Source organism: Ambystoma mexicanum, chromosome 4q, assembly GCF_040938575.1.
Source record: "Ambystoma mexicanum isolate Mex_15411 chromosome 4q, UKY_AmexF1_1, whole genome shotgun sequence".
Taxonomy (NCBI): Eukaryota; Metazoa; Chordata; class Amphibia; order Caudata; family Ambystomatidae; genus Ambystoma; species Ambystoma mexicanum.
In genome coordinates, this window is record NC_090928.1 from 577,438,600 (window position 1) to 577,465,366 (window position 26,767).

A 26,767-nucleotide genomic window follows, 5' to 3' on the forward strand; every position below is an offset into this window, starting at 1 on the left:
ATGGTCGAATGACCTCGAAAAATGTATGTCTTACCCCACCTTCTTTATGTCACTCCCAGTCGTCCTCCAAGAGGGATGATTCTTTAGTGAGCTCAATGCAGCAGTGTCCAGGTTCATTTTGAGAAACAAAAAAGCAAGAATGAAACTATTGACTCTGACTCTTCCAAGGAACGAGGTCAGATTTGGCCTCCCTGACCTCCAAGGATATTACCAGGCATCACAGCTGGGGGTTATGTTTGAGCACATGACGGAGGATCAGAGGACACACTGGACATTCTTGCAACCTAGGAAGGTGAGACTATCTCTGGGCCACACCAAAAGAAATCCCACTTAGTCGCCAGAACCACCCGACCCTGAGAGCCCTTTGGGCAACATGGCGGAAGGGGAAAGCAACTGCCACCCTGTCTACATGGCCCTCGCCACTGACTTCGATCTGGGGCCCACAAATAGTCCTTGACGGGCAGAATTTGTAATTCTCACAGCAATGGTCATATGTGGGAATTGGAGCGCATGGACCAGCTTTTCCATCAGGGTATTTTACAGTCCATAGAGGAACTGTGAGATGACATGCCGGAGGTAAGGATCCAATCTTTGATTACCAAAGACTTAACGGGATACTTATGGATCCCAAATGGATAGAACTACTATCTAGGGATCTCACATCTTTTGAGAGGGCACTGAACTCAGCCACAAGTAGGAAAGGGATGGTATCACGGCTCTACAAAGTGCTAATAACGGCGGATCTGGAGGGGAGGCAGAAATTCTAAAATCTTTTGGAAGAACTTGTGTAAAGGGAAATAGGGGGGGAATGGGATCGGATATACAAGGTAGTCTTTCACAGGAACCTTTTCACAGCCACGTTGGAATATAACTTCAAGCTTATCCAGGGGTGGTATAGAGTTCCCCTTAAATTGTTAAATTGTCAAAAATGTTCCCCAAGACTTCTTTCAGATGTCCTAGAAGGTGTGGCCAGGTGGGGTCTTTCTCGCACATGTGGTGGGGATGTCTGATAGTCAAAGTGTTAAGGGCGGAGGTCCTGAGCTGGATCAAAGAGGTTTCTGGGGAATGTTAAGAGTTGGACCCCTTCAGATACTTCTGGGGCTCCCGACCGCTGTCAGGTCGGAATTCAGATTGACCAGGCCTCTAGAGACAATGCTGAGAGCGGCCCGCGTTACGGTGGCTCAGACATGGAAGGTGGGAGTCCACCCCGACAAGACCAGACTGGGAAAATAAACTTCAGGACATGGTAATTATGGAAAAGCTGATGGCCATAGTGAATGATCGGTTGGGGGTATTTCAGGAGGAATGGGGAGACTGGATGGACAGATGGGAGGCGGAAGGTAATGGGGACCCTGTGGGGAGGGAGATGGGTGAAAAGAAACATGGGACGACTCGGATGCGGTCAGGAGTAATACCCCCAAGGAATATGCCAGAGGTGTTGGGGCAGTGGGTTCTTTCGAGTCCTCGATTGTCTTCAGGGAACGAAATGGACAAATGAAGAACTCCTGTCAGTTCAACCGAAACATATTGGTGTTTATTGTAGCCAGTGCTATGAGATGTTGTTTAAAGTGGGGTTGAGGGGTGGGAGTGGGTGGGGGGGATTTAAAAAATGGTTGTCGAGATTAAGATTTGTGGTTTGTTGTAAGCAACCTAAAAAAAAAATGTCAACAAAGATCAAAGTTAACAAAAAAGGTGAGAAAACAGTGTATTATGAGTGGTTATCAAAAAAACAATAATTTCAGAGGTGAAAAGGATTATAATAGTAAGGGGCATTTTGTGCAAGACTGCAATCAGAACCCTTAAATTAAATATTCTTGAAATGACACATTTCGTTAAAAATTTTGTTTTGACTCTTTTACACTGCACATATTAAAAGTTGGCTGAAACTGAAAACACTTGAGGCCAAATGATATAGATGTTTTATTTATTTATTTAATTGCTTTTTTTTTTATAAACGCACCTAATACCATACCTGAGTTTTGGTTTCTCAGCACAGATCCAGAATTCAAACCTCTGTTGCTCTGCGTGGTCCTGCTTCCAAGACTAGCACGTTGCACCTGTGCTATCCTCCATTCACAGAGGATAGCACAGGGATGGGATAGCTGAACAAATCATTAATTGTGTGTGCCAATATGTGCTAGGTTGGCAGCAAATGTGTCTTCGAAGTCTCACTTATCATGCATAAGCTGGCATTTTGAGAACATTGAAGCAAGAAAACTTACCTTCAAACACAGATTAAGGAAGTTTTAACAAGGATGGCAATTAGCGGGTATTTTGGAAGATGAATTTGGATTTTTTAAGGGGCTTAGTAAAGATATGTTAGGTAATCGCTCTTGTTAGGTAAGAATGAGTGCAGTCCAACTGATGTGGGACTACACAAGACTTATCTCGTGGTTTTAGGTAACCCACATTTTAATATAGGGCTGTACCACACAAGTTGGTGGTGTGACTGAGCAGCCAAGCTTACCTTAAGAGGGGTAATGTGAGCTGTACAGTTGTACAATAAAATCAGTAAATACAGGTATCCAAGTAAACACTTGCACATTTAAAGTTATATAATACATTACTTATTTATTTATTTATGCACAAAGATAGTTAAAACATTCTTTAAAAAGCAGTAATTCACTGGAACATTAATTCCAAGGTAAGATTCAATTAAAAAAAGTGAACAATAAAGCAGGTGAGTAATTCATTCATATGTTACACATGTTCCAGCACCGAGAGGTGACGTCCGTTGAGGTCAGTATAAGATTTATATTGGTATCACCTTTGTAATATTGAGTTATTTAAGGAAGGAGAGGTTAGGGTTACATCAGAACAGACAAACAAGTTACTTCTTACCTTGTAACGTTCTTTCGACAGGATGTTCCTCCGACGTATTCCTTATCTTAGATATCTCCTTCCAGCTCTGCTGGCCTCGGAAAATGTTTCTCTAGAGGGCGCTGCGCGTCGACGTCCTCCGAGTCGATGTCCCTCGACAGCCGCCGTATCGACGTCGACGTCATCCTGCCTATAAAGGCCGCGTGCAGCGTCCGTTGCTCAGTTCCGTTTTGTAGCCCACAGTATTTCTGTCTGGACTAGACTAATCACCCTGAAGGAGCGTAAGCTGCAACAACAAGGGAAGTAGAACTGCAGGGATGGATGGGAGGGTCGATAAGGGATACGTCGGAGGAACATTCCGTCGAAAGAACGTTACAAGGTAAGAAGTAACTTGCTCTTCGAAAGGGATTGTGTCTTCCGACATATTCCTTATCTTAGATAGGCTCCCATAGCAGTATTCCTTATCTTAGATAGGCTCCCATAGCAGTATTCTATTATTGGAGGAGGGAGTACTGTCTTCTATTGATGAATAGTGTGCAGTACAGCCCTTCCAAACCTAGTCTCTTGACTGGAGGAGGAATCCAAGTTGTAAAATATTGTAAAGGTATGGACAGACGACCATGTGGCGGCCGCACAGATGTCTTTAACCGGCACACCTCTTTTGAGGGCCGATGAAGCTGCAATACCTCTGGTCGAATGAGCCCTAAGGTTTTGAGGGGGCTCTTTCCCTGCCAGTTTATAACATTCCAAAATGGCTAGAATGATCCATCTGGAAATGGTCTGCTTAGTTATTGGTAACCCCAGCTTGTGACCTGTGTAACCTACAAACAGCTGGTCTGCCTGTCTTATCCTGGCTAGACTACTAATGTAAAAACTTAAAGCCCTTCTAGGGTCCAGCCTGTGTAACCTCTCTTCCTCTTTCCCCGGATGAGGAGGAGGATAGAAAGATGGTAGGGTAATCTTCTGAGTGATATGGAATTCAGAAACCACCTTTGGGAGGAAATTAGGTTTCACTTGCAGGACAACTTTGTCTTTGTGAAAGATTGTATGAGGGGGTTTACAAGAAAGAGCTTGTAATTCGCTCACCCTTCTAGCAGATGTAAGTGCTATTAATAAAACAGTTTTAAGGGTAAGGAATCTTAACGAACAAGAATGGAGTGGTTCGAAAGGTGTGCCCATCAGGAAAGTTAGAACTAAGTTTAAATCCCATAGGGGAACCTGGAATGGTCTTGGGGGATAAACATTGGTTAACCCTTTTAGAAACTGTATTACCAAGGGTAACTTGAAATAGGATGGTTCTTCCACAGTGCGCTTAAAGATGGATAGCGCTGCGAGATAGCCCTTAATGGTGCCAACTTGAAGGCCTGAATTCGCCAAATAGAGTAGGAAGGACAAAACCATTGGTGTACCACATGAAAAGGGGTCGATATTCTGTTCTCTACACCAGCTGCAAAATCTGTTCCAACGGCAGCGGTATAAAGACTTTGTTGCTGGCCTCCTTGCCGAAAGCAACACCTCCATAACATCATCAGGGAGGTCCCAATCCTTGTACCTCAGCCTTTCAGAAGCCAAGCGTGAAGGTTGAGGGTTTTGATGTCTGGATGGAGAACCTGACCTCCCTTCTGTGAGAGTAGGTTCTCTCTGAGTGGAAGTCGAATTGGAGGGCAGATGGACAAGTCTAGAAGGTCCGGGTACCACGTTCTCCTGGCCCAATCCGGGGCAATTAGGATCATGGTTCTCCTGAATCTTCTCAACCTCCTGTTCATTTGAGGAATGACAGGGACCGGTGGGAACGCGTACAGAAGCGGAAACTCCCAGTCCACTATGAACGCGTCTCCCAGAGCTCCTCTCGGGGGAAATTCCCTTGAGCAGAACAGATCGCATTTCCTGTTGACACTGGTGGCGAACAGATCCACCTGAGGGGTTCCCCAAAGGGCGAAGATCTCTTGAAGGACTTCCTGAGCTAGTTCCCACTAGTGGGAGACTGTGCTCTGCCTGCTCAGAGTGTCCGCTGTCAAGTTCTTCTCTCCGGCTAGGTGAACTGCCGATAGAGAGATTCCTTCTTGGATTGCCCAAAACCAGAGCTGCATCGCCTCTCTGCACAGGGGTAGTGATCCTAAGCCTCCTCTTTTGTTGAGGTAATGCATGGCCACCGTGTTGTCCGTCATTATCGGGACATTTTTCCCTTGTACAGTTGGCAGGAACGCCTTCAGCGCAAGTCTGATGGCTCTCAGCTCTAACAGGTTGATATGTAGTCTGGACTCGATGGAGACCAACGACCGCTGAAGGTCAAGTCGTTGGCGTGGGCTCCCCACCCCATGAGTGAGGCATCCGTGACTACTGTTATCTCCGGCCAGGGTTGCCAAAACTTGTTCTCCTTTCAGAATGTTCTCCTGACAGGCCCACCCCTGAAGGTCTCGAGCCACCCTGTCGGGAACCTAAAGAAGATCTGTCATTCTCCCTGAGAATTGTGACCACTGAGTCCTCAGTGTCCACTGGAGGGATCTCATTCTCAGGCGAGCCTCTGGCACTAGGAAAATGCAGGATGCCATGAGGCCTAGCAACCTCAAAAAGTCGAAGGCTGGGAGCGGTTGGGCATCTTGGAACTTGGTAACCATCTGTAGAATATCTTGAGCCCTCACCTCTGGTGGCGAGGCTTTTCCCAGGGAAGTGTCCAGGATCGCTCCTATGAACTGGAGTCTCTGCGATGGTATCATTTGTGACTTCTTTAAATTGAGGGAGAAGCCCAGTCTGTGAAAGGAGTGGCAAACGTGATTTAGCTGGATCTGAGCTTGTTCCGAAGATACAGCCCTGATCAACCAATCGTCCAGGTAGGGGTAGACGTGAATCCCTTCCCTCCTTAGACTTGCCACCACTACCGACATTAACTTGGTGAAGACCCTCGGGGCGGAGGTCAGCCCAAATGGCAGCACTCGAAATTGATAATGAGAGTTGCCAATTGCGAACCTCAGGTATTTCCTGTGTTTGAGATGGATAGGCACATGGAAATAAGCGTCCTGAAGGTCCAGAGATAACAACCAGTCCTGGAACTGAAGGGCCTGAAGGATCTGAGAAAGAGTGACCATCTTGAATTTGTCTTTCCTGAGGAATTTGTTCAATTCTCGCAAGTCCAAGATGGGTCTCAGTCCTCTGTCTTTCTTTGGAATGAGAAAGTAAGGGGAGTACCAGCCCTTGTTCCTCTCCGCTACAGGTACCGGTTCTATGGCACCTTTCTCTAGCAGGTCCAAAATTTCCTGCAAGAGGAGCGGATCTGGAGCTTTCTGAGAGCTGATCCCCGGTGGATGACTCTGAGGTATGCGTAGGAGAGGCAGGCAGTAACCTTGGGCAACTGTTTCCAATGCCCAAGCATCTGACGTGATAGCCTGCCATTCCGCCAGATGTTGAGTCAACCTGCCTCCTACAGGTGTCCTGTGAGGGAAGTCCTCAGAGTGGTTTTGGGGCAGCTGATGCCGATGGTAAAGAGGCACCTGCTGTTGCTGCGGCTTTTGAATATCTACCCCGTCCACCTCGGGTAGTTCTTCTTTGTCCCCTTTGAGCCGGTCGTCCTCTATCTCTTCCGAATGCGGAGTAGAAGCGAAAGGACTTGCCCCTCGCAGAGGTTCCTGTGGGACGAAAAGGTGTCTGACGGATTGCAGCGCCTAGGGATTTTGCTGCTGCTTTTGAAGTTTCTCTAAACTGTCATCCGCCTTTTCCCCGAACAAAAAAGAGCGATCGAATGGCATGTTCAAGAGCCTGGCTTGCACATCTGGGGCAAAACCAGACTTTCTCAACCAAGCGAATCTCCTGGTTGGTGTACTTGACGCCATTGCTCTGCTGATACTGTCAGCCGAATCAATTCCCGTCTGGAGGGATTCGCACATAGCGTCTTTACCGTCCTGTATGATATTCAGGAACGCCTCCCTTTCTTCTCCCTCCGGGATGCAGTCAGCCGCTGTAGAAGCACACTTCCAAAGTGTATGGCTGAATCTAGCAAGGGTGCAAGTAGCATTAACAGATTTTAACGCCATGCTACATGCCGAAAAAACTTTCTTTGCTATAGCATCATATTTTTTATCGTCCCTGTCCTGTGGGACGGTAGGGTAAGCAGTCTTGACATCAGTAGAAGATGCTGCCGGTACCACCAGACTTTCTGGGGATGGGCGTTTTGACAAAAACTCCGGGTCTGCAGAAGATACCCTGTATTTTGTAGACAGTTTTTTATTTACTGCCGGGACGACATCTGGGGTTTCCCAGTTCGTCATAATCTTCCTCTGAAGAGCTTTATGAAAGGGCACTATAGGATCCCCCTGTGGGCCTTTGTCAAGAATGTCCGTGAGGTCATCTTGTTGGAAAGACTGAAGGTGCAGACCACCCCATAAACTCTGTGATCCTGGCCAGTAAGGCTCTATAGGGGGGTTTCAGCATGCTCCCCCGGATCTGGCCTAGCAAACTCCACCTCAGGGGAAGTGTCCAACCCACTTGCCTCATGTAAGGAATCATGAAGATCCTTTAACCTGCGTTCTTCAGAGGATAATTCCTCTCTAACTGGGGTTGCAACTCAAATGTGTCTTCTTGTTCAGACAATTCACCCTCTTCCACTATGAGGACATAGTTCTTAATTGTTCTGAACTCATAAAGGGTGTAAACACCATGTCCAAGGCAGAGGGTGCCAAACTTGTCATAATCGGCCTCGAAAACGTCGATGTCGAAGGCTTCGGGCGTGGCGTCGAAAACAAAGGCAGAGGCCTCGATGACCTCGACAGAATTGGGATTCTGCTCGAGGAAGTCGACAACCTCGACGCCATCGTCATCGCGGACCTGGGGATAGCCACTGGGTGTGTAGTAACCGTGACTTTTCTTGGCGTCGACGCCTGTGTCGAAGATGGCGTCGAGTCGACAGACCCGTGCGTCGAAGACACCGACCTCGGCGTCGACGGAACCTTCGAAGAAGGTTTTGAGGTCATAGCCTTACTCGAGGGTTCGAGACGCGCTCGAGAAGTTTCCTTCGCCGGGTACTGCGACTCGCAGCGTTTTTGACCTTTGGGTCTTTCGACCAGAGCATCGCTCTCGGCAGTCTTCGAGGGGGTCGAGGCTGCTTTCTCGAAGACGCACATCATATTTTTGCGGAATTCCTCCCATTCAGCCTGGGAACTATGTTTCGTGGGGCAAGGAATTCTCTTTGGAGAAACAGAGGAAGAGGAAGACGGAGAAGGGGATCTTCGACATCTCCTCTTCGAGTGCTTCGATCTCGAGGAGTGATGGGACCCACTCCGAGACCTGGGGCGCGAATGGTGACGAGGAGACGAATTTCTCGACTTCGTCGAGTAAGAAGAAGCTTTAAAAGTCTTACCTTTCTCCAGCTTCCCCCTACGCTCCTTCAGGGCCTTAGTCATGGACATACAGTCCTCGCACTCCGAACAATGGTGTTCAGCTCCCAAACACCACAGACAAACTCTGTGAGGGTCAGTCAGCGACATCTTTTTCCCACAATCTCGGCATTTTTTGAAGCCGGACCGAGGAGTTGTCGGTTCCGACGAAGAAGCCATCGAGTACGTGATTGAATATCTCGAGGTAAATAGGATTAACCTGACAAAACTGAGCAACGGTATTCCGAGGCACTGAGTAAGCGCGGAAAAACGGAACTGAGCAACGGACGCTGCGCGCGGCCTTTATAGGCAGGATGACGTCGACGTTGATACGGCGGCTGTCGAGGGACATCGACTCGGAGGACGTCGACGCGCAGCGCCCTCTAGAGAAAAATTTTCAGAGGCCAGCAGAGCTGGAAGGAGATATCTTCGATAAGGAATACGTCGGAGGACACAATCCCTTCGAATGATAAGTTATAAGAACTTTTACATTCTCCCAAAGCGATGCAAGCAGTCTATTATCCCAGCATTAAAATGTTCAACATTTTGAAGCCTGTAAGGGGCAAGCACTGCCAAAGCCAATAGGTTCAGAAGAAGGCCTTTAGGGAGCCCGGACAGTCAAAGTCAATGGGCAAAGTCAAAGTTCTGGTGCTCTTCTTAGTAAAATGTTCTTAAATAGTCAGTGTTCAAAAGAGAAATCACAGGAACTCAACGTGAGTCACCTTTAGAAAGCACAAGCTGTAAAGGCCAGTGCAGGTAAGTTGAGATCGACTTAGTATAGGGTTAAATTGCACTCCCAAAGATAGGAAGCACCCCAAATGGCAAAAGGATAATGTACCCCAATCCCCACAGTACCTTTCAAATGAAGAAGTTGTTCCAGCTGGATGCCTTCTGGATGCAATGCACGAGACCCTTGTTCCTGATCCTTGGTCGTGGTGATGAAAGGGACGACTGGCGGGCTCCTGTGGCAGCACTCGAGAGAGAGGGACTCGGCAGCAATGGATTTCTGTTGATTCAGCGACTCTTTGTGGTTTTGGTGCTTTTTTCTCAGCGCCAAAGAAGAACACAAAGTTCTGGTTAGGATTTCCTTGATCCCTCAGCCCTGGATTCTGGTTAGGGGACTCTGGAGGCTGATTTCTTCCTTATGTAGGGTCCTCTGGATGCCCATGAGGATCTGGCCGGATTCAGACTACGGAAGACAATGCATTCTCAGGTGGTCGAGGTACCCCGGGTATTGGGCTTCTGCAGCCTTGGAAAGTCGCAGCTAGTCAGGAGTTGCGCCAAATTCGAGTTTTTCTCAAGGCTGGTTGGTCCCACCAGCCTAAGGCAGAAAGTTTTCCTTTACCGGTCTTCCCTGTCGATTTGAAAACAGGGTCAGCACAGCTGCAGGGCTTCACCAGGCACTTTGCGGTCCAGGAGTGGGCTGCTTGCGTCCTCTCTTGTCTTCTGCTTCGATGTTGTCCTCCATTGGTCGACTCTGCTCCTAGTCCAAAAAACCTTGTTTTTTCCTTTTATTTTTTTATTATTGTATTTTGTTTAACACTAAACCTTTACAATATTTGACATTTACATCACTCATAAAAAACAATTCATTACATAAAATTATCCATTTTTAAAAAACAGTATACAGAATGCAAATAGAAAACATATAAATCAACAGTAAAATACATCCATCATATACATATCAATATAAATTATGAACTATACAAAACAGTACAATTTCATTGGAATGATCAAGATCTAATAAACAGTTCTACTACTTTCCACTAGAGATATTGTTCACTGGTCATCAACTTAGCTCTCAACTGTTCGTCAATCCACGCTAAAACTTTGGTCAGTTTCAAGACTAGCTTGATACTGTTACCCTACATGCATCAATAATGAATCTCGAGCAAACAGTTCTTGAGTGGAGATAGTTATCAAATACATTTACTCTTAAATCTTCAAAATTATCACAAAAGACCACCAAGTGTTTCAAGGTTTCAACCACATCAGCCCTATTACAAAATCGACATTTACCCAATTGAATGGTAATCACCTTTTTTCCCAATATTGTTGTCGTTTTTTTTATGAAAGTTCCCATTCATTCACAGCCCTAGGCTGTCAATCACACAATAGGGTGGCTGTCCTCCAGGACAGCCAGCCGGCCAATAGGAACTGGTTTCACTCGGGCACACCTAGAGACAAAGGACAGGGATGTTTCAGGACCCTCCCTCACATCCTGCCTTTCCAGACACACTGGAGCCTGGGCGGGCTTCAGGGCTTAAGCCCGCCAAAGGCAAAACAAACAAAGGTCTCAAACCTGAGGTAAGCAACAGAGTAAAAGCCCAGAAGAAACAAACTAACACGAAATGGCGTAAAAAAGAAGACAGGGGCAATTTTGAGAAAATGGTCACCCTTGGGTGCAGCACTGCAGCTGAGGTATCAGCCTGCAGATACATGTCACTCGGTAGTAAAAAAGAAACCACTGCCACCAGCCATTCAAGTGAGTTAGTGTACAAAGTGTTATATGAGGAATGGTTTAAAGGAGTTACTATGTAACCCCCACCAGCACTACACATAGAGTGGTGTGTGCTAGTAAAAGCAAGTATGACGGGGGTTATCCTACTATTATTGGGAACAGTAGTTCACCCAAGAAAATGTAGTTAAACAATAAGAGAAGTCCAATGTCTTCTCAGCGGTCTGCACAAAAGGTGCTCTGTGTCACAATGCAAAAGCAGATGCTTATGGAGTTTACCAGACTGCATAAAAGAGTAAGGAACATAGAAAAGTATAGTCAGGAAAACACAAAAAAAAGCCACGAGTCCAGCAAAAGAGCTCGGAGTCTCTAAGGTTAAAAGGAATTGGCACAGAAATGAAAATTCTCCCCAACAGCTCTCATTTAGCAAACGTTTTTTGACTGTTTTATGGGTACAATAATATACAATATATATAATACAAAATCAACTGTTACAGCCTTAGTTTATCAGACGAAAAGCAATACATGTTAGGAACAGTGCTACGGGCACTGTCTCCTTAAGAGAAAGCCAGGAGTCATGTGCGGCATGACAGGAGAAAAGGGGGAGGAGCAAGGGCAAAGTGAAAGCAAGTTAGATTGTATCCAAAAGGGAATAAAGACATGTATTCCAAACAGGTGTTGGATCCTCCTTTTACATCTGCACCTTTAGGGCAGAACAACTGGCGACGAGGCCGATTTCCACCGCACACCAAGTCCTCCTGTGTCCAGCGTGCAGGTGATCCCACCGTGCTACGCTCCTCTCCCGCATCCTGCTCCAGCCCGCTTCCCAAAGCGGACCTCTACGTGGGACGGCGCTCCCGCCGACACTGCAACGCCTGATCCCAGGCCTCCTCAATCTCCTGCATCCACGGACCCTCTGCTCTGCGAGGGGAGTGGAGTGGAAACATCCTGTTTGCCCCCGCGCAGCAATCCACCAGCTCCTGGCTGCCTGTCAAGTGCTTGAGCATGGCTAGCTGCCCTTCACGTGCTTGAGCACGTTATCATACGCGGCCTCAACAGGGGGTGCCACTGGACTCTCCACTACATTGCACCTCCTCTACCTCAAGGGGGCTCCAACTTGAGCCCGCATGGACGGCTATGCTGTTGAAACTTCGTCTCAGCATGCACGCAAGAGTGCCAGTTGCACCGTGCAGGTTTAAAGTTGACATTTAACCCACACACATGCGGGTGAACGCCGGCCCACACAACGTTTTCTTCCACCACGTGCTACGCACACGGCCATCAATAACAGCACTGACACCTATTCGCTCAAGGGACCATAATTGACGGCACACAGCAACCCTACCTCACCCAAGCACTGCCATGAGTGCCCAGGACGCCCAGGCATCTCTGCCCCACCTGCCATCCTACCACATGCATTGCCTGTTCCACCCATGAGATCCACCGCCACTGCTTGGCGCATGCAGCACCCGTTTTCCATGACCCCGCAGGCAGACAAAGGCACGCGATGGGTGGAATGGGTACTAACAATTTCATCAAGGCAGCTGGGGAAGAAAACTCACCTAACCTACACAACATGTTCCTCAACATTGCTGGCAGTGAAGTCAAGACATTTATCAAGACCATTCCTCCAGAAGAACAACCTGACTTTGCAGTACTCATTGTCGCCCTCAACAAGAGACTTGTCATCGAACCCAACCGCGATTATGAGGGATACATGTTTAATCAAGGTACCCAGAAGGCAGAAAAGCCTGTAGACGAGTTCATCACTCGTTTGAGGATCAAACGGGCCCACTGCCAATTCCACGCCTTTTCTCTAGAGGAAGCCATCCAGCTGAGAGTGATCGAGGGGTGCCTGTCCCAGACTCTGAAAAAACAACTACTCAAGAAGCCACTCTCCATAGACAAGGTCAGTGAAATGGCCAGGATCTTCGAAAGAGTGGACGCTCAAGCAACTCTAATGTCAGGGGGGCACCATAACCAGACCTGATAAGAGTGAACTGATTGCAGCAGTCCAGCTAACCAACAACAGACCACGAGACAGGAGCACCACGGGAGGGTACCAGGCAACACACAGGATGCAGAGGCAGTGCTATTGCTGCGGGATGGCATTCCCCCACTCAGGAACATGCCTTGCTCTCTCCCAGAGATGTGGTAATTGCGGCAGAGAGGGACATTTTCTCCACATCATGGCCACCACCTCTGCAACAGTACTGGACAGTCAGTAGATTCCCACAAACCCCTACCTACCAGATGCAGCCATACCAGCAAGGACCGAGACGCTATGTGACAGTGGTTGAGGACCTCTACCACGAAGATTATCCCCAAGATCCAGAGGCCTATGAACAAAGCTTACACTTCCAGGACGAGTATGACGGACCACCTCAACCTCGCTCTCATCCATATGCAGCAGTGTCACACGGACCCGTATATGAAGGCGAACATTATGACCAATATGGGCAAGATCAATATGTCAACCTCATTCAAAATGACAGTGAGTTGAGAGAAGTGGCCAAGATACCTGTCAAAAATCGGTGGGAAACAATTCTGGTTCCTTGTCGATTCAGGAGCCACTGTTAATATCATGAGAGAAAAAGAGTTTCTCCAGATCCCCGACAAGCCAATGTTAACCCAGACGGTATCCAAAATTTTCCAGTGGGGAGCAGAACTTCCTTTCCAGTCCATGGGACAGTTTGGACGTCGGCTCATACACAAAGGAGTCTCCACCACCACCATTATCCACGTGATTTGAAGCCCAACAAAAGGGAGATGCCTTCTAGGCTTCCGCACAGCGTCATTTCTGGGACTAATTGACATACATGTCCACGATAGAGACATAATACATTCCACTGCTCCCCCGAACGATCTGAAGGAACAGATATGCACAATGGAAAACACCCACTGACTCATCAATCCGATCACGAAAGACACAATCCTGGCAGACTTCCCGCTACTCTGCAAAGGGCTAGGGAAGATGAAAGGTCCCCCCGTCAGGTTACATGTAGACGTTTCAGTTTGACCTGTTCCTCAACACCCGAGAAGAGTAGGATTCCACCTACAAGCTGCAGTCTCACGCGAACTCGCACAGCTATTGAATGATGACATCATTGAACCGGCCGCTGGACCGACCCCATGTGTCTAGCAATTGGTGCTCGTCTATGGCTCTGCGTGGACATGAGAATGGCCAACACTGCCATTCACAGAGAACGCCATCCAGGACTCCGCATAGATTATACGATCGTTCAGCTGAACAAGTTAGTCCTCTTCTCCAAAACCAAGGCTACCACCAGATGGGGCTCCATCCTGACTCAAGGGGCATAACAACCTTCGCAACCCATGATGGACGCTTTCGCTATAAACGCGTTAACTTTGGCATCTCGTCGGCAGCAAAAATCCTTCAGGAAGCCATCAGGCAAGTCATCAGACCGATATGTGGAGCCCTGAATTACAGTGACGATATCCTTGTCTTTGGGAAGTCTCGTGGAGAACATGATGCCGCCCAGCGTGTGACCCGTGCAGCTATCCAAGATGCAGGCCTGACCCTGAACATTGCAAGTGTCGATTCAGTAAGGCCAAGCTGAAATCCTTCGGCCACATCTTCTCGGCCGACGGAATGACGCCAGATCCTGACAAGGTCTCTGCCATCTTCAACCTGTGAGAGCCGACCCAGGTAGCTGATAGGGATGGGAGGGTACTGCGCCTGATACATCCTGCACTACACCTCCATCACCAAGCCCCTGCGCTGCCTATTCCAGAAGGACACAACGTTCACCTCGTCAGCCGACTGTCAAGAAGCGTTTGACACCATCAAGCTCACACTGGCAGAAGCCCGGAGACTGGCCTATTTTGACCCAGAGTGGCACATCGAAACTGTGGTGGATGCAAGCCCGGTGGGGCTAGGATCCATACTGACCCAGACAAACGGGACCGACACACATCCAAGACACATTGTTGCCTACGCCAGCAGGGCATTAGCCCTGCCCGAGTCTGCCTACTCGCAAGCCGAGAGAGCCTGGCAGCTGTGTGGGCGTGTGAACATTCCCACAACTTTGTGATAGGCAAAAGGTTCATGCTCATCACAGACCATCAAGCCCTGCTCTCTATGTTTGGAAACACCAGGACCAAGATGCCTCCCAGGATCGAGCGATGGGGCATCAGGCTCCAAGAATATGACTTTCAGAGCATCCACAGGCCAAGCGGTGAAAAAAATCCGTCCGATTACCTATGAAGACACCCAGAGGGTAAACCAATCTTCAGGAACGGGGTATATTGACTATGTAGCCACGAATGCACTCCCTCCTGCCGTATCACTGGGAGCAGTTGCGTCTGCCTCTGAGGCAGACCCCTCAATGGCCTTAGTGATCAGTCTGATGGAAAACAACAGGTGGAAGGACTACTGGCGGGCCCTACTACAACACCCGGGGGCATGCAAAGACAAATTGGAATGGCATGCCAGAGTGCACACGGAACTGGCTCTGAAGAACAAGGCGTCCTACTGAGAGGATGCCAACTTGTCATCCCTGCAACCCTACGGGCAGAGGTCCTCAAGAAGGCGCACAAGAGACACTGTGGAGCTGACAACACAAAGAGGCAGCTACGGTGCCATGTGTGGTTCCCCTTCCTGAACTCAATGGTCGACCGGTGGGTGAGAATCTGTGTAGTGTGCCAATGCACGGCCAGAGCAGATGCCCCAGCGCCAATCCAGCCCACTCACATCCCTGACCACCCCTGGGCGAGGGTTGTCTTTGACTTCTATGGACCCCTAGAGTCGGGAGAGTACCTCCTCCTGTTCATTGATGAACATTCAAGATTCTCTATTGTAAAGAAGAGAACGTCCACAGCCTTTGCACATGTACCAGCGATCTTCGACGAGGTAGTGAGTGAGTGGGGAATCTCACTCATCATCAAATCTGACAACGGGCCCCCATTCAGCAGACACGAGTTTGCGATATTCGCAAAACATATGGGGTTCACCCATCAGAAGATCACACCCCGATGGCCACAAGCAAATGGGATGGCCGAGCGGTTTATGGCTTCAATCAAGAAGACACTGCAGCGGGCATGCCTTGAAGGGACCAATCCACATCAGGCACTCTGTCGCCTACTCATGACTACCGCAACACTCTCCATGAGGCGACCAACAAGACCTCAGCCAAACTCATGATGAAGTATGACGTTCACACACAGATTGTTAGGCACCCCATATCTCAGCCAGAGGGAGACCAGGCGGTCATAAGAAGAGATACAGAGCGGAAGGAGAAAGTGAGGACAGACACTGACGAGAGGAGAGGAGCCAGGCCAAAAGAATTCCAGATAAGGGACGAAGTGTGGGTGCAACAAGCAATGTCAAGAAAGACTGATGCCCGATTTGCACCTCAGCCACTGCAGGTCACATCGGTGAAAGGGACCATGGTCACGGCAGCCAATACTGAAAAGGAAGTGACAAGAAACAGTTCCCTCTTCAAGCATGCTGTACGGAGGGACGACAAAGGACCCCCGCGTCCTCACCCTGACCCAGAGCCTCATGAACCCAGAGACGATCTGGGGATCCCGCCAAAAGAAACCTGTCGCCACCAACTTGGACCACCTGATACAGGCAGGTCGATCCAGAGGGGCGAGACAAGTGCCAGGCCTCAGCGAAACATCAGGAGACCGCTTTGCCTAGTGGAAGATTGCTAAGCGGATGTCAGGACATTTGTGCGGGTGTGATGTTACGGGGAACTATCTCCTTACGAGACAGCCAGGAGTCATGCGCGGCATGATGGGAGAAAAGAGGGAGGAGCAAGGGGAAAGTGAAAGCGTCCTCCTTTTACATCTGTGCCTTTAGGGCAGAACAAAAAGCACTTTAGAATCTTGTTTTACAGAAATATCATGAACTGCAAAAATGCTTAATGATCATTTGTTAACTAAGTGCATTCTACAAGGAAATGTGCATTATGAGTGATAATCACTATTTATTTAGAAAAGTCATTGCTTCTCTCGGCCAGCAAAGAGTTGGAACCAGCCATTTGGAGCACAGTATTACTCACAGTTCTGGCAAAATGCTTCATCAGACGCATCCGAACATTGGATCACTCTGTCACACGCCAGCGTAATGTCGATGCAACAGCCATCGTCACAGGTGAACTGGTAGCGAGAGCAAGACCCTGTGCAGCCTATGGAGCAACAGATCAGAAGGATAGAAAACAGTGAATAAAAAAGCAACAATGAGCAAGTTCAAATACATAAAGTTAATGGAAATACACAAATCAATTGCAACACACAACTTTTTAAAAGACCTATTAAGATGGCAGAGTTTTAAAGGAACAAAGAAAAGATTGATAATCACCATGCACACCTAGTCCTCATTTGTATTTTTGCATATAGGAGAATAGCTCTGAGTAATTAGTTGGACAGTCAAGTGCAATTTGAGGTGCAGGGGAGAGGTGCTCAGCCTTGGTATCTAGGCCGGGAAAAATACATTGGACAAATTTTTTCCTGATGGAGGAAACCCGCGTCCCCTGCACACTATCAACAAGGGCCGTGGCCCGTATAGAGTTTTTAAGGGTACAACTAGTAACCTTATTGATTTTTACAAGATTTGGTTCTTAATTTCAGTAAGTTACTGTGCTTTGCTATGACTGCAAAATATTCTGGAAACTCTCAATTAATAGTTGACAATTCATCTGTTTATCAGAAAAACAGTAATTTATTCAGATTTTTAACAAAAAAAAACATTCAAAGTATAATCTGGCCCAACGCGTTTCGAGTATCAATTTTCACTCTTCATCAGGGGCAATGTGTTCTGTATTCTTTACATTAAGTTTAAACACTGAAGAGAAAATAAATTAAATTAATAATCTAATATTCATATTAATATTCATATGTACATTTAAGGCAGAAAACAGGGTTCTTCAATAACCAGTTAGAAGCACATATATATGTTTCTATATACATCATTGCTTCATTCTTTAAATTCAGGAACAGTTTCATTGCTCAAAAGAAAAATATTAATATTATTAAGAGATTAGCTAATGCTGGGAGCCTATTAAGATAAAGGACAAACCAATCTTATCCTGGATATGCCATTAATTCCCAATAGTTGCAACAATTTGGATGGTGGCTTGAATACCTAATACTAACCTGAAAGGTTGTATAACAATTGTTCTGATCTACTGGGCTAGGTGCTGATATTATGGAGGCACTTACTTTAAGAAGTAGAAAAAGTATCCATAGGTTGGAATAGAGTCTATAGATGATGTGATAAATATTAAAGTAAGGGTGGTATAATAAGAATTATTAGTGCAGGAGGTAATAGTGAATAGTATAGAACTTACTTGTAAAAGAAATGTAGGACTCCACAGGCAGTCATCTAAGGCTTCTATGTGGATAGGATATCCCTATCTGGTATTTTTTTTTAAAAAAAGGAGAAAGCAAGATGCAATGAGAAAAAGGGTGAACATTGGCTGTGAGGCTCAATGTGGTTGCTGAGTAGCCATACTTACAAGTGGAGAGGAAGAAAAGCAGGTTTCCCAGATGTAGTTGTAACCCGAGACTCTCCATCCGCTTCTGAGTGCAAAATCGGAGTGGATCGAGTATTTATAGTCGCGGGTGACGTCACCCGCGCATGCGCGTGATGACGTCACACCGCGGCCATGGTATCTGATTGGTTTTGATGATGTGAGAGTGGTCGCGGGTGACGTCACCCGCGCATGCGCGTGATGACGTCACACCGCGGCCATTTTGTTTGTTTACCTGTATGTGCGTGTGTCTAAATGATGAGCAGAGGTGTCTCGCCCTTATAGGAGATATGCATGAGCGCATAAAAGTCTATCCGGGTAGTGAATGCCAATATGTATTAGCTATACATCTAAGACCTGGTAATGTGGAAATCATAATGAACTGGTGGTAACGAATATAGTCTGATATGGTGATGTGAACTAATAGAGAAGCTGTGTGTGCCCTACCCAAGACTAGGAGAAGATAAAAGAATACATATGAATAACATAGATAAACTAAAAATAGATAAGCGATATAAAAGAAAAGAAAGGGCAATTTAAATTGAAAACACAATAATAATGACATAAGGCTGTTTGTCATAAAAATCAAAAGAGGCTCACTTGCATTAAAAACAATAGCATAAAAACAAGAACATTGTCTATACATACAGTAGATTTACATAACTTTTTGTCTGACCCACTAGGGGGTGCACATTCTGAGATTGTAATTTCGTGTGGATCTCTTCTGCATCTCTAACCAAGAAAAAAAATGTAAGATTTTAATCCTGTTTAGTTGAATGAGGTATAGTTTAGTCAAATTCTGATTTAAATTAAAACATAGGGTGGTTACTAATGAAGAGATGCCATGTCTATGTTTGCAGACTTGCCTACATGTTTACAGAAATGGACCTAAGTAATATTCCTCATTTAGCCCCAGAGGGAACATTGCATCTAACTTTTGGATCCAATAGAGTTCTCTTTGTGCTAAAAGTTTTTGAAGATCACCTCCTCTTGGTAAGGGATGGACTACTTCCAAGACCACCATTGTCGTTTGTGAAATGTTATGTTTTTGGTCACGAAAATGTCTGTAGACAGGTGACTTCACGTTTTTTGTTCTTATGTTGGACTTATGTTCTGTCCTCTTTCTTTCACTCTCTGATTGGTTTTTCCAATGTAATACATTCCACAGGGCCAGCGGATCGCATATACCACATTTTTTGTATCACATGTTGCATATTCTCTCAAAGTTATTTTTTTGCCTGTGTTTGGATGTCTCACATGGTCTCCTTTTATGATATTATTACAATGTTGGCAATGTAGACAGGCGAATGTTCCTGTTTTCTGTTTAGTTAGAGTGGTCTGTGTTGGTCTTTTTGGTTTTTCAGCTTTGATAAGTTGGTCTCTGATGTTCCTCCCCCGTTTGTATGCCATCATCGGGGGATCTGGAAAGAGTTCTTTCAGGGTATTATCTGTTCTTATAAGGTCCCAATTTTTAAGGATGATCCTCTTAACTTGAAAACTTTGACTTGAGTATTTCAACGTATGTATTAAACTTTTGGTTTCTTTCTTTGTGTTGCCTTGGAGGAGCTCTTCTCTTTTTTGTAAATTGGTTCTGGCTATTGCTTTGTCCGCCGTTTCTGCTGGGTACCCTCTTCTTAAGAATCTCTGTTTCATGATATCATATTCATTCTGTAGAGTAGCCTGGTCTGACGTTATCCTCTTGAGTCTCAGTAGTTGGCTGTAGGGTAAGTTTTCTTTTAGATGTTTTGGGTGAAAGCTGCTATGATGAAGGCAGACCAGGCTACTCTACAGAATGAATATGATATCATGAAACAATAGTCAGAACCAATTTACAAAAAAAGAGAAGAGCTCTCCAGGGACGCAGTGCAGTGGCTGAGGGAGTCTGTGACGGGTCCTGCATCAGCAGGACTTAGCCCAGCTGAAAGGCATGACCTTCTGGAGGTGATGGACCACACTGTCCTCTAACGTTGCCGAGGCAGAAGCAGACGGCTGCAGGATGCAGGAAGGATACCAACCCAGTCCCTGGAGAGACTGGCGCCGTGCAAACAGGTCCCAGAAGGTAACGTGAAGCACGGGTGGACCAGTAGATACATAGTGGGTTGGGGGAGAGTAGAGCAGCCTCTTCTTGATGCAGGGGCAAGCGTAAAGCCTATCAGAGGCCAATCAAGGGTGAGGAACCCAAAAGAAGCGAAGAGTGCATCTGAGGAGTGTTTCCTCACAGCAGTGGCAGAGAGAAGTCCACTGACCACCAAGAAGGGTCTGGAACCACAATATATGTAAAACAAGCATCAGAGGAAACCATCCTCACAGCAGTGGCAGAGATAAGCCCACTGACTTTCAGAGAAGGAACCCTAATGCCACCGGAACAGGCATTTGAGGAAATCTCCCTCATTGAAGAGGCAGAGATAAGTCCACTGGAATCCAGAGAAGGACCTGGGACTTTGCTGATATAGTGACAAAGTCCCAAGATAAACCCCAAGTTGAAAACTCTACAAAAACAGAAGGGAGTCATTATCCTCGCGGGGAAGCTGAATCCATTCAAATACACGAAATAGACGACAGGGAAAGGGAGTCATTCCCCCTAGCTCTGTTGTGAACTATATTGAAGAGTGCAGGCCAGTACCAGGAGAAGGGAGCCATTCTCATAGTCAACAAAGTTGAGTGTACAAGGTGTTGGAACTACAAGGCAGGAGAAGGGAGTCATTCCCCCTGGCATCCATTTGCAAGAGGACATTTTGGGAACAACACCCGTATACAAGGAGAAGGAAGTCATTCGCCTGGAGAAGGAACTTCCTGTTGGATTATATTATTCTTTAGTTGTGGTCTAAAGGAAAGTAGATTGTGACAAAGGACGATGGAGTTTGATTTGGACAGACATGCTGACAGATCCTTTAGTATTAGTTTGAGGCAGGGAAACCGTCTTAGAGACAAGGATATTGAGGTTTTGTTTTATTTCCTCAAATAAAAGTTTAAGCAACCAACAGGTCACCCTTGTGTCAGCTTCGTTCTTCAACACCCTTACAAGTGTTGTTACTGCAGATCTTTGAAGGCAATTATTCAGATCTGCACACTCATTTCTGGTGCAGTCAAGAGCAGTGCCCTGATAAGTACATGTAACCGGCGTTCTGAAATACTTAATATTTTATAGGTATTTTAAAAGTATTTCAGAGTATCAAATACGATTGGTTGTGTTTACATGCTCACCGTTGGCGCAGAAAGGGTGTTGTTGTGTAGATTGCATTTGTTTGTGAAAGGGCTATTTCAGGTGGGGTCCTGATGGACCCGGTGCAACCTTCCCACAGTTACGAGTGAGTGTATATGAATGCAATAGGTTATTAAATCGCAAGCTAGATCATTTTTAGGAACCCGAGATATTGGTTTTGTTTAAATCTACCTCTTATATCTTGTTCACTTCCTTTGTTAAATGTAGTCTTCAATAATACTTCGTCCTCAGGATTGGGATGAGTTCCTCTCCTCATATACCCCTGGTCTTCCCTACCGGGTTATTTGTTAGTCATTCTCTTAGATTTTTATTGTTCCAATCATTCAACTTTCTAGTTATTCTTTCGTCTTTTGTACTAGGGACAAGTTCCTTCACGTGGATAATGATTCCCTAGTGGCCTCTGTTGTTCCCAATTCCAACGGTACCTCTCGTTATGCAGGTAAAGGTTGCAGGGCTCAGCTCTCGCTCGGGTACTGCTTCTCGCTCTATTCAGTTTCCCGTTTTCGGTTCCTTGTCGGACGTCTGCAAATGCTGGTGCTGCCAATGCATTCAGACTTCCCATTGTGGTAGTCTCTGTGCTGTTCTTCGGGCGTCCTGCCCACCACTGCATGCATAGTCGCACCACTACCAGGTACCTCTTCCTTTGCCTCCTGTTCATACCGCTTCCTTTGCGGTCCTTTAAACCGGGGTTCTGGCGTCTCGCACTCTGCAGCTCAGGCTCTACAAAACGTGCAGGCTCTGTGATCTGCTTGGACTCCACCTCCACAAGACGTGATGCGGTCAGTGGGATTCCCCTGCGCATTGCACTCTCCTTCTCCCTCTCTGCTTGGACTTGTCGCAGTTAAATACACGTCTCTATTTAAAGAGACATTTTCCTTATTTTCTCCACATGGATTTCTTTTTACATTGCCTTCAGCCAAAAATGAAGTAGCCAGAGTATTCTTCACAGAAGACAGTACCATATATGCGGCTCTGGTAGTCGCCTTAGGCAGGTTCTCACAAAAATGGGAGTCCTTGTCCCCAAAGGGGGAGCCTCATCCAGCAAGGTCCCACTTGCCATGACCCCTACGGAGGGTCTTGCGGAGCAGGCTCACCTCCCTAGCCTCACATCCAAGAAGGGCTGAATACCTGTGATTCGTCACAGTTATCCATATAGTGGTAGGCCAGTTAGAAGTAGGTTTTGGATGGAGGACATTCTTTTGCTTTGGACGACTGACAAGCACCCTTAGTTAGGGAAAATCCCCATTAGCAATAGGGATGGCTAGGCCTTTTCCTTAATTTTTTAAATAAATATCCTTGATATGTCCTACGTGCACCATACTCCTTCTGGTTCGCCACAGCACGTAAAATAGATTAACATGTACATGTAGCATACCATACACTGACGCAGTATTTTCCATGAAGTAAGGGAGTGGGAGTGAATCATAAAACGGTACATGCAATAATGTGGTACCAATGTAGCTAACAAAACGTAGTTGCACTGCACAATATCCGCTATAATTTTAAAAAGAAAATACAAGTTCTTGAAGAAAAACTTTATTTAATCAAGAAAAGTCGGCCGAAACCCCAGCAAAACATGGTGAATACCTTAGCTGCAATTCTGCCACTGCCAAACACCATGTCTCCAAATAGCAATCTTTTATCTGTGGGTAACGTGGTCACATATTATACACCATATACAAAAGCAAATAACAAACTTGTCTTTTAATTTAAAATCACTTAAAACGTACAATACCAACTGAAGGCCAAACCGTCAGCAATGGCACCCAAAGCAAAATGCAGGTCAAAATGCTCTGACAAAGGCCACAAAAAAACATTATTGACAAAACACCCCATGTAAGGAAACCTCATATCCATATTTAACCCAATAAAGTAAGTAAACAACAACCAAAACCTTAAGAAGCGCAAACAATGTTAGTGATTACATTCAGAATTGTGCCTACTATACTTCCCAAAATCGATAAAGTAAATAAAATCAAACTTGCATTTAACAGACTAACCATAGCAATATGTTTGTATTAGAACTTTAAGTTGTTCAAAAATTGGTACTGTTGGTGAAGGAAAAGCTACCAACATTTCTAAATCTTATTATATTAAACACAGGAACATTCACTGAACAGATATAACATATGTTCACGTATTAACAGGACCATCTTCAACAGGGCCTCACAGTATTCACAGGACCATCATCAACAGGGCCTCACAGTATTTCGGCATACCATTGCATGCAAACAGATGAGTAAAACATAGTAAGCTACAGAAAAACAATATAACCAAAGAACCAAACAGTAAACCACATACATTTGTGTTTTGCTTCTCAAACCTGCAAACACCTAAAATATCTGACATTCATCATCCCAATCCGCTATCACCAACAGACCCCCGCCAAACTACAAGACGCAAATCAGAAACGCCACACACATTAGTTACACTTGTGTTCCCCAACCACCCATTGCACAAACAAATCACCCATAAATTCGGCATTGTCGCTATCTACAACCAAAGAACTAGAAAAAAATATTAACACCATTCACATTTATCCAACCCAACTACCCATCACCAACACAGGCTCCCTAAAACGTTCATAACCAACTACAAAGAAAGCAAACATTTCCCAACCAAAAATAATCAGACCGACTCTTTCTACTTCTGTCGCTCCCAATATCGATCTGGTTTCTGCTCTTTTGTACATCTTGCTCCCAAACACTGGAATTCCCTACTTGTCCTCCTTACCCCTTTTTCACTTCCCTTGTAGATCTCATCTCTTTTCTTCTCCAGCCTAATGTACATTGGGTTGTGTTACTAGTGTGAGTGTTTGTAATATGTCTTGTTGTTATGCAATGTATATATGTATGTGTTTTCACTGTTTTATTGCTCATTCTGCATGGGGAAAATTGTATATAGATGTTTCATGATAAAATCATTTGCGTTATGTTTCTTTTTAAGTATAGCTAATTTTGTCAATATTATTATTAAGGTATTTTGTGTATCTCTATGTATCCTTGTGTTTGAAATGTGATTGTTCTTATTGAAAAATACAAATTAAGGGTTTTAAAAAAATTATTATTGCACAAGGCTCTATACGTAAATACAAATACACTGCTTTTCAATGCACCCATCACCACCCAAGAAACGAGAGAATTTGACAGGACATAACCGATATACATAAACATGCAGACACTCCATACATTATGACAAACTGATGTGCATTCCTGAAAACCTAACCTTGGCTATACCTATAGGAAGCTCTGATCTTGAGTTTGGGACTATTTTGTAGTCCAACACCAGGAAAAGGGGTGAAAACAAACTGACATTTGTAAAGTGTGCTTAGGAAAATTACTAAGTGGGGATCCCAAAATGCACAGTAAAGGGACAGGTTGTGTGTTGGCACACATGTGACTGGTGCACAACAAATTACAGACAACATGCACACATACAGCACATTACCAGCACCACGATAAGCCTGACAACAATGCACACCTTCACATAAAAATCACACCTTCGATTGTGACGAGTTGAGAGAACTCCCCGTTTCTTACTGTGCGACGTGGGCTAGACGCTGGGGACTAAATTTAGCTGGACACTACCGGATTCATGTTATACATCAGTACCTCCCATGGTAATACCATTCCCGCATGTACAGACAGAGGACAACAAGTTCCCTCATTCCCACATCCACTGGACACATGGAGGCTAGAAATAGAAAAACACTAAACTGGCATCCCCAAGTAAAAGACAAATGGGGCAGAATAGAAATGCCCTATGACCAGGACAGCCCTAATCCCGGAGTTTACAGCACCCACGAAAGTTCCAAAAGATCAAATGCACATAAGTTGATGGATGCTGTTGGAGGGGGCTCACCATGGACATCCGGTGGCCCCCCTCCTCGAGTGCCATGGTTACGGACACTCCACAGGCCCAGTGCCTGTGGGGGTTGGGGGCCTGCCCTGGACATCCTGCAGACCCCATGGTACTTTGGGACACCAGCACCATAGGGGGGTGTGGGGGCACAGCCTGCCAGGCCCCTGACCATTTGGACCTCTGCCACCGTCCTGGCACGAGAATCCCACGGCAGCGGGGCCTGCAGGCCTGTACCTCCACGTGTAGGCCTGCAGCCTACATCATTAAATGAGACACAGTCTCAGGAGCTCCTCTTCTGGAGTCTGCAGCCGTTCTGACGCACGTGCCTGCAGGGCTCCCTTTTAATAGCTTGGGCCATGACAAAGTCATGGCCCATCTTAAAAGGGCAATGCAAGGGGGAAGGGACACATCCCCTTAAAGGGGCAATACACACAGGAGGGTTCACCACCTCACATCCCTCCTTTTTCATAAAAATAAAACAAACTATATAACACTGTAACTAACCTTCCCCTCTCCCCTTACAAAACAATACTACTTCAAAGTCGTGGGACGAGCTACCCACAGGATATGCTCATGACACACATATGCTCACATATTTATATACACATCACCTACCAACCCATCACCCTCAAGTGACGGTCACAGAGGTACATCCCCGGTGGATGGTTGGCATTTGGACCGCATCCCAGTCCTCTTTGAGCAATGGCAGAACTGCAGGAACCCAGTTCATCCTCCATCAGTGTCGGTACAGGAGTCACCTCCCTGGGACCAGGTCCATTGACTGTCCAGTTCAAAAACCGGCAAAGCCGTGCCTGGCGGGTGAGGCCAGGGGCCACATCGGCACCGACCCTCGATGTTATGGGCAGCCCATGCAGTAGTCACTCCTCCCTGCCCCCCCAGGCCCAGGTCCCTTGATGGTACAGTTCACAGCTGGCAAAGCCGCACCTGGCTTTGGTCCCCTGCTGCTCAGAGCAAGGTAGCGAGACGCAGGTCGCAGTGCATCCAGGCTGCTCCAGATGTTTTTCTTTGACAAGGGACGGTGCAGTCGGTCGGGCACGGATTACAGGATATCACTCACCCCTTTGTTCGCGATGCTCCCCACGTCAGGAGTATTTCTTTCCTCCCGGGGCGCAGGAGGGCGCACAAGCACTCTTGATGAGCTGCAACCCATACCCTGCCCGTTACGCTGCTTCTGGGTGTTGGTCTGGACAAACCCACAGTGTTTCGGAGCTCAGGGGGGGGCGGGTAGGTACCTCCCCCACACCCACGTTGGCTTGTCAGCAGTCCAGGAACTTTTGTGGCTCGGTGTGCTCGGTGGGCAGGAAGGGTGACTGTAGTGGTAGGGAGTCAGGGACACCAGTGGAGCCAAATGGGTGACTCTGGTATCATAGTGCTGGGCCACCGGCTGCCTGGTTCTCTCCATGGCAGTGGGAGGCTGTCCTAGGACTCCCTGGAAGTGTAGGGCGCTTCCTGTCCATTGCCTGAGGGTCCTCATATGCACTGTGTGTGCATAATCCTCGGCCTAATGATGTCGGTGAGA

General features: G+C 46.4%; 1 protein-coding gene across 2 annotated transcripts in view; it reads right to left on the reverse strand.

The window, feature by feature from the left end:
- The window catches only part of LRP11 (LDL receptor related protein 11), a 558,518-nt gene that overhangs the window by 378,160 nt on the left and 153,591 nt on the right, over positions 1–26,767 (reverse strand). For both annotated transcript variants that reach the window (XM_069608123.1, XM_069608122.1), the window contains exon 4: positions 16,674–16,799. In XM_069608123.1, coding sequence (XP_069464224.1) covers positions 16,674–16,799 — 126 coding nt within the window. The remainder of the gene's footprint in view (positions 1–16,673; positions 16,800–26,767) is intronic.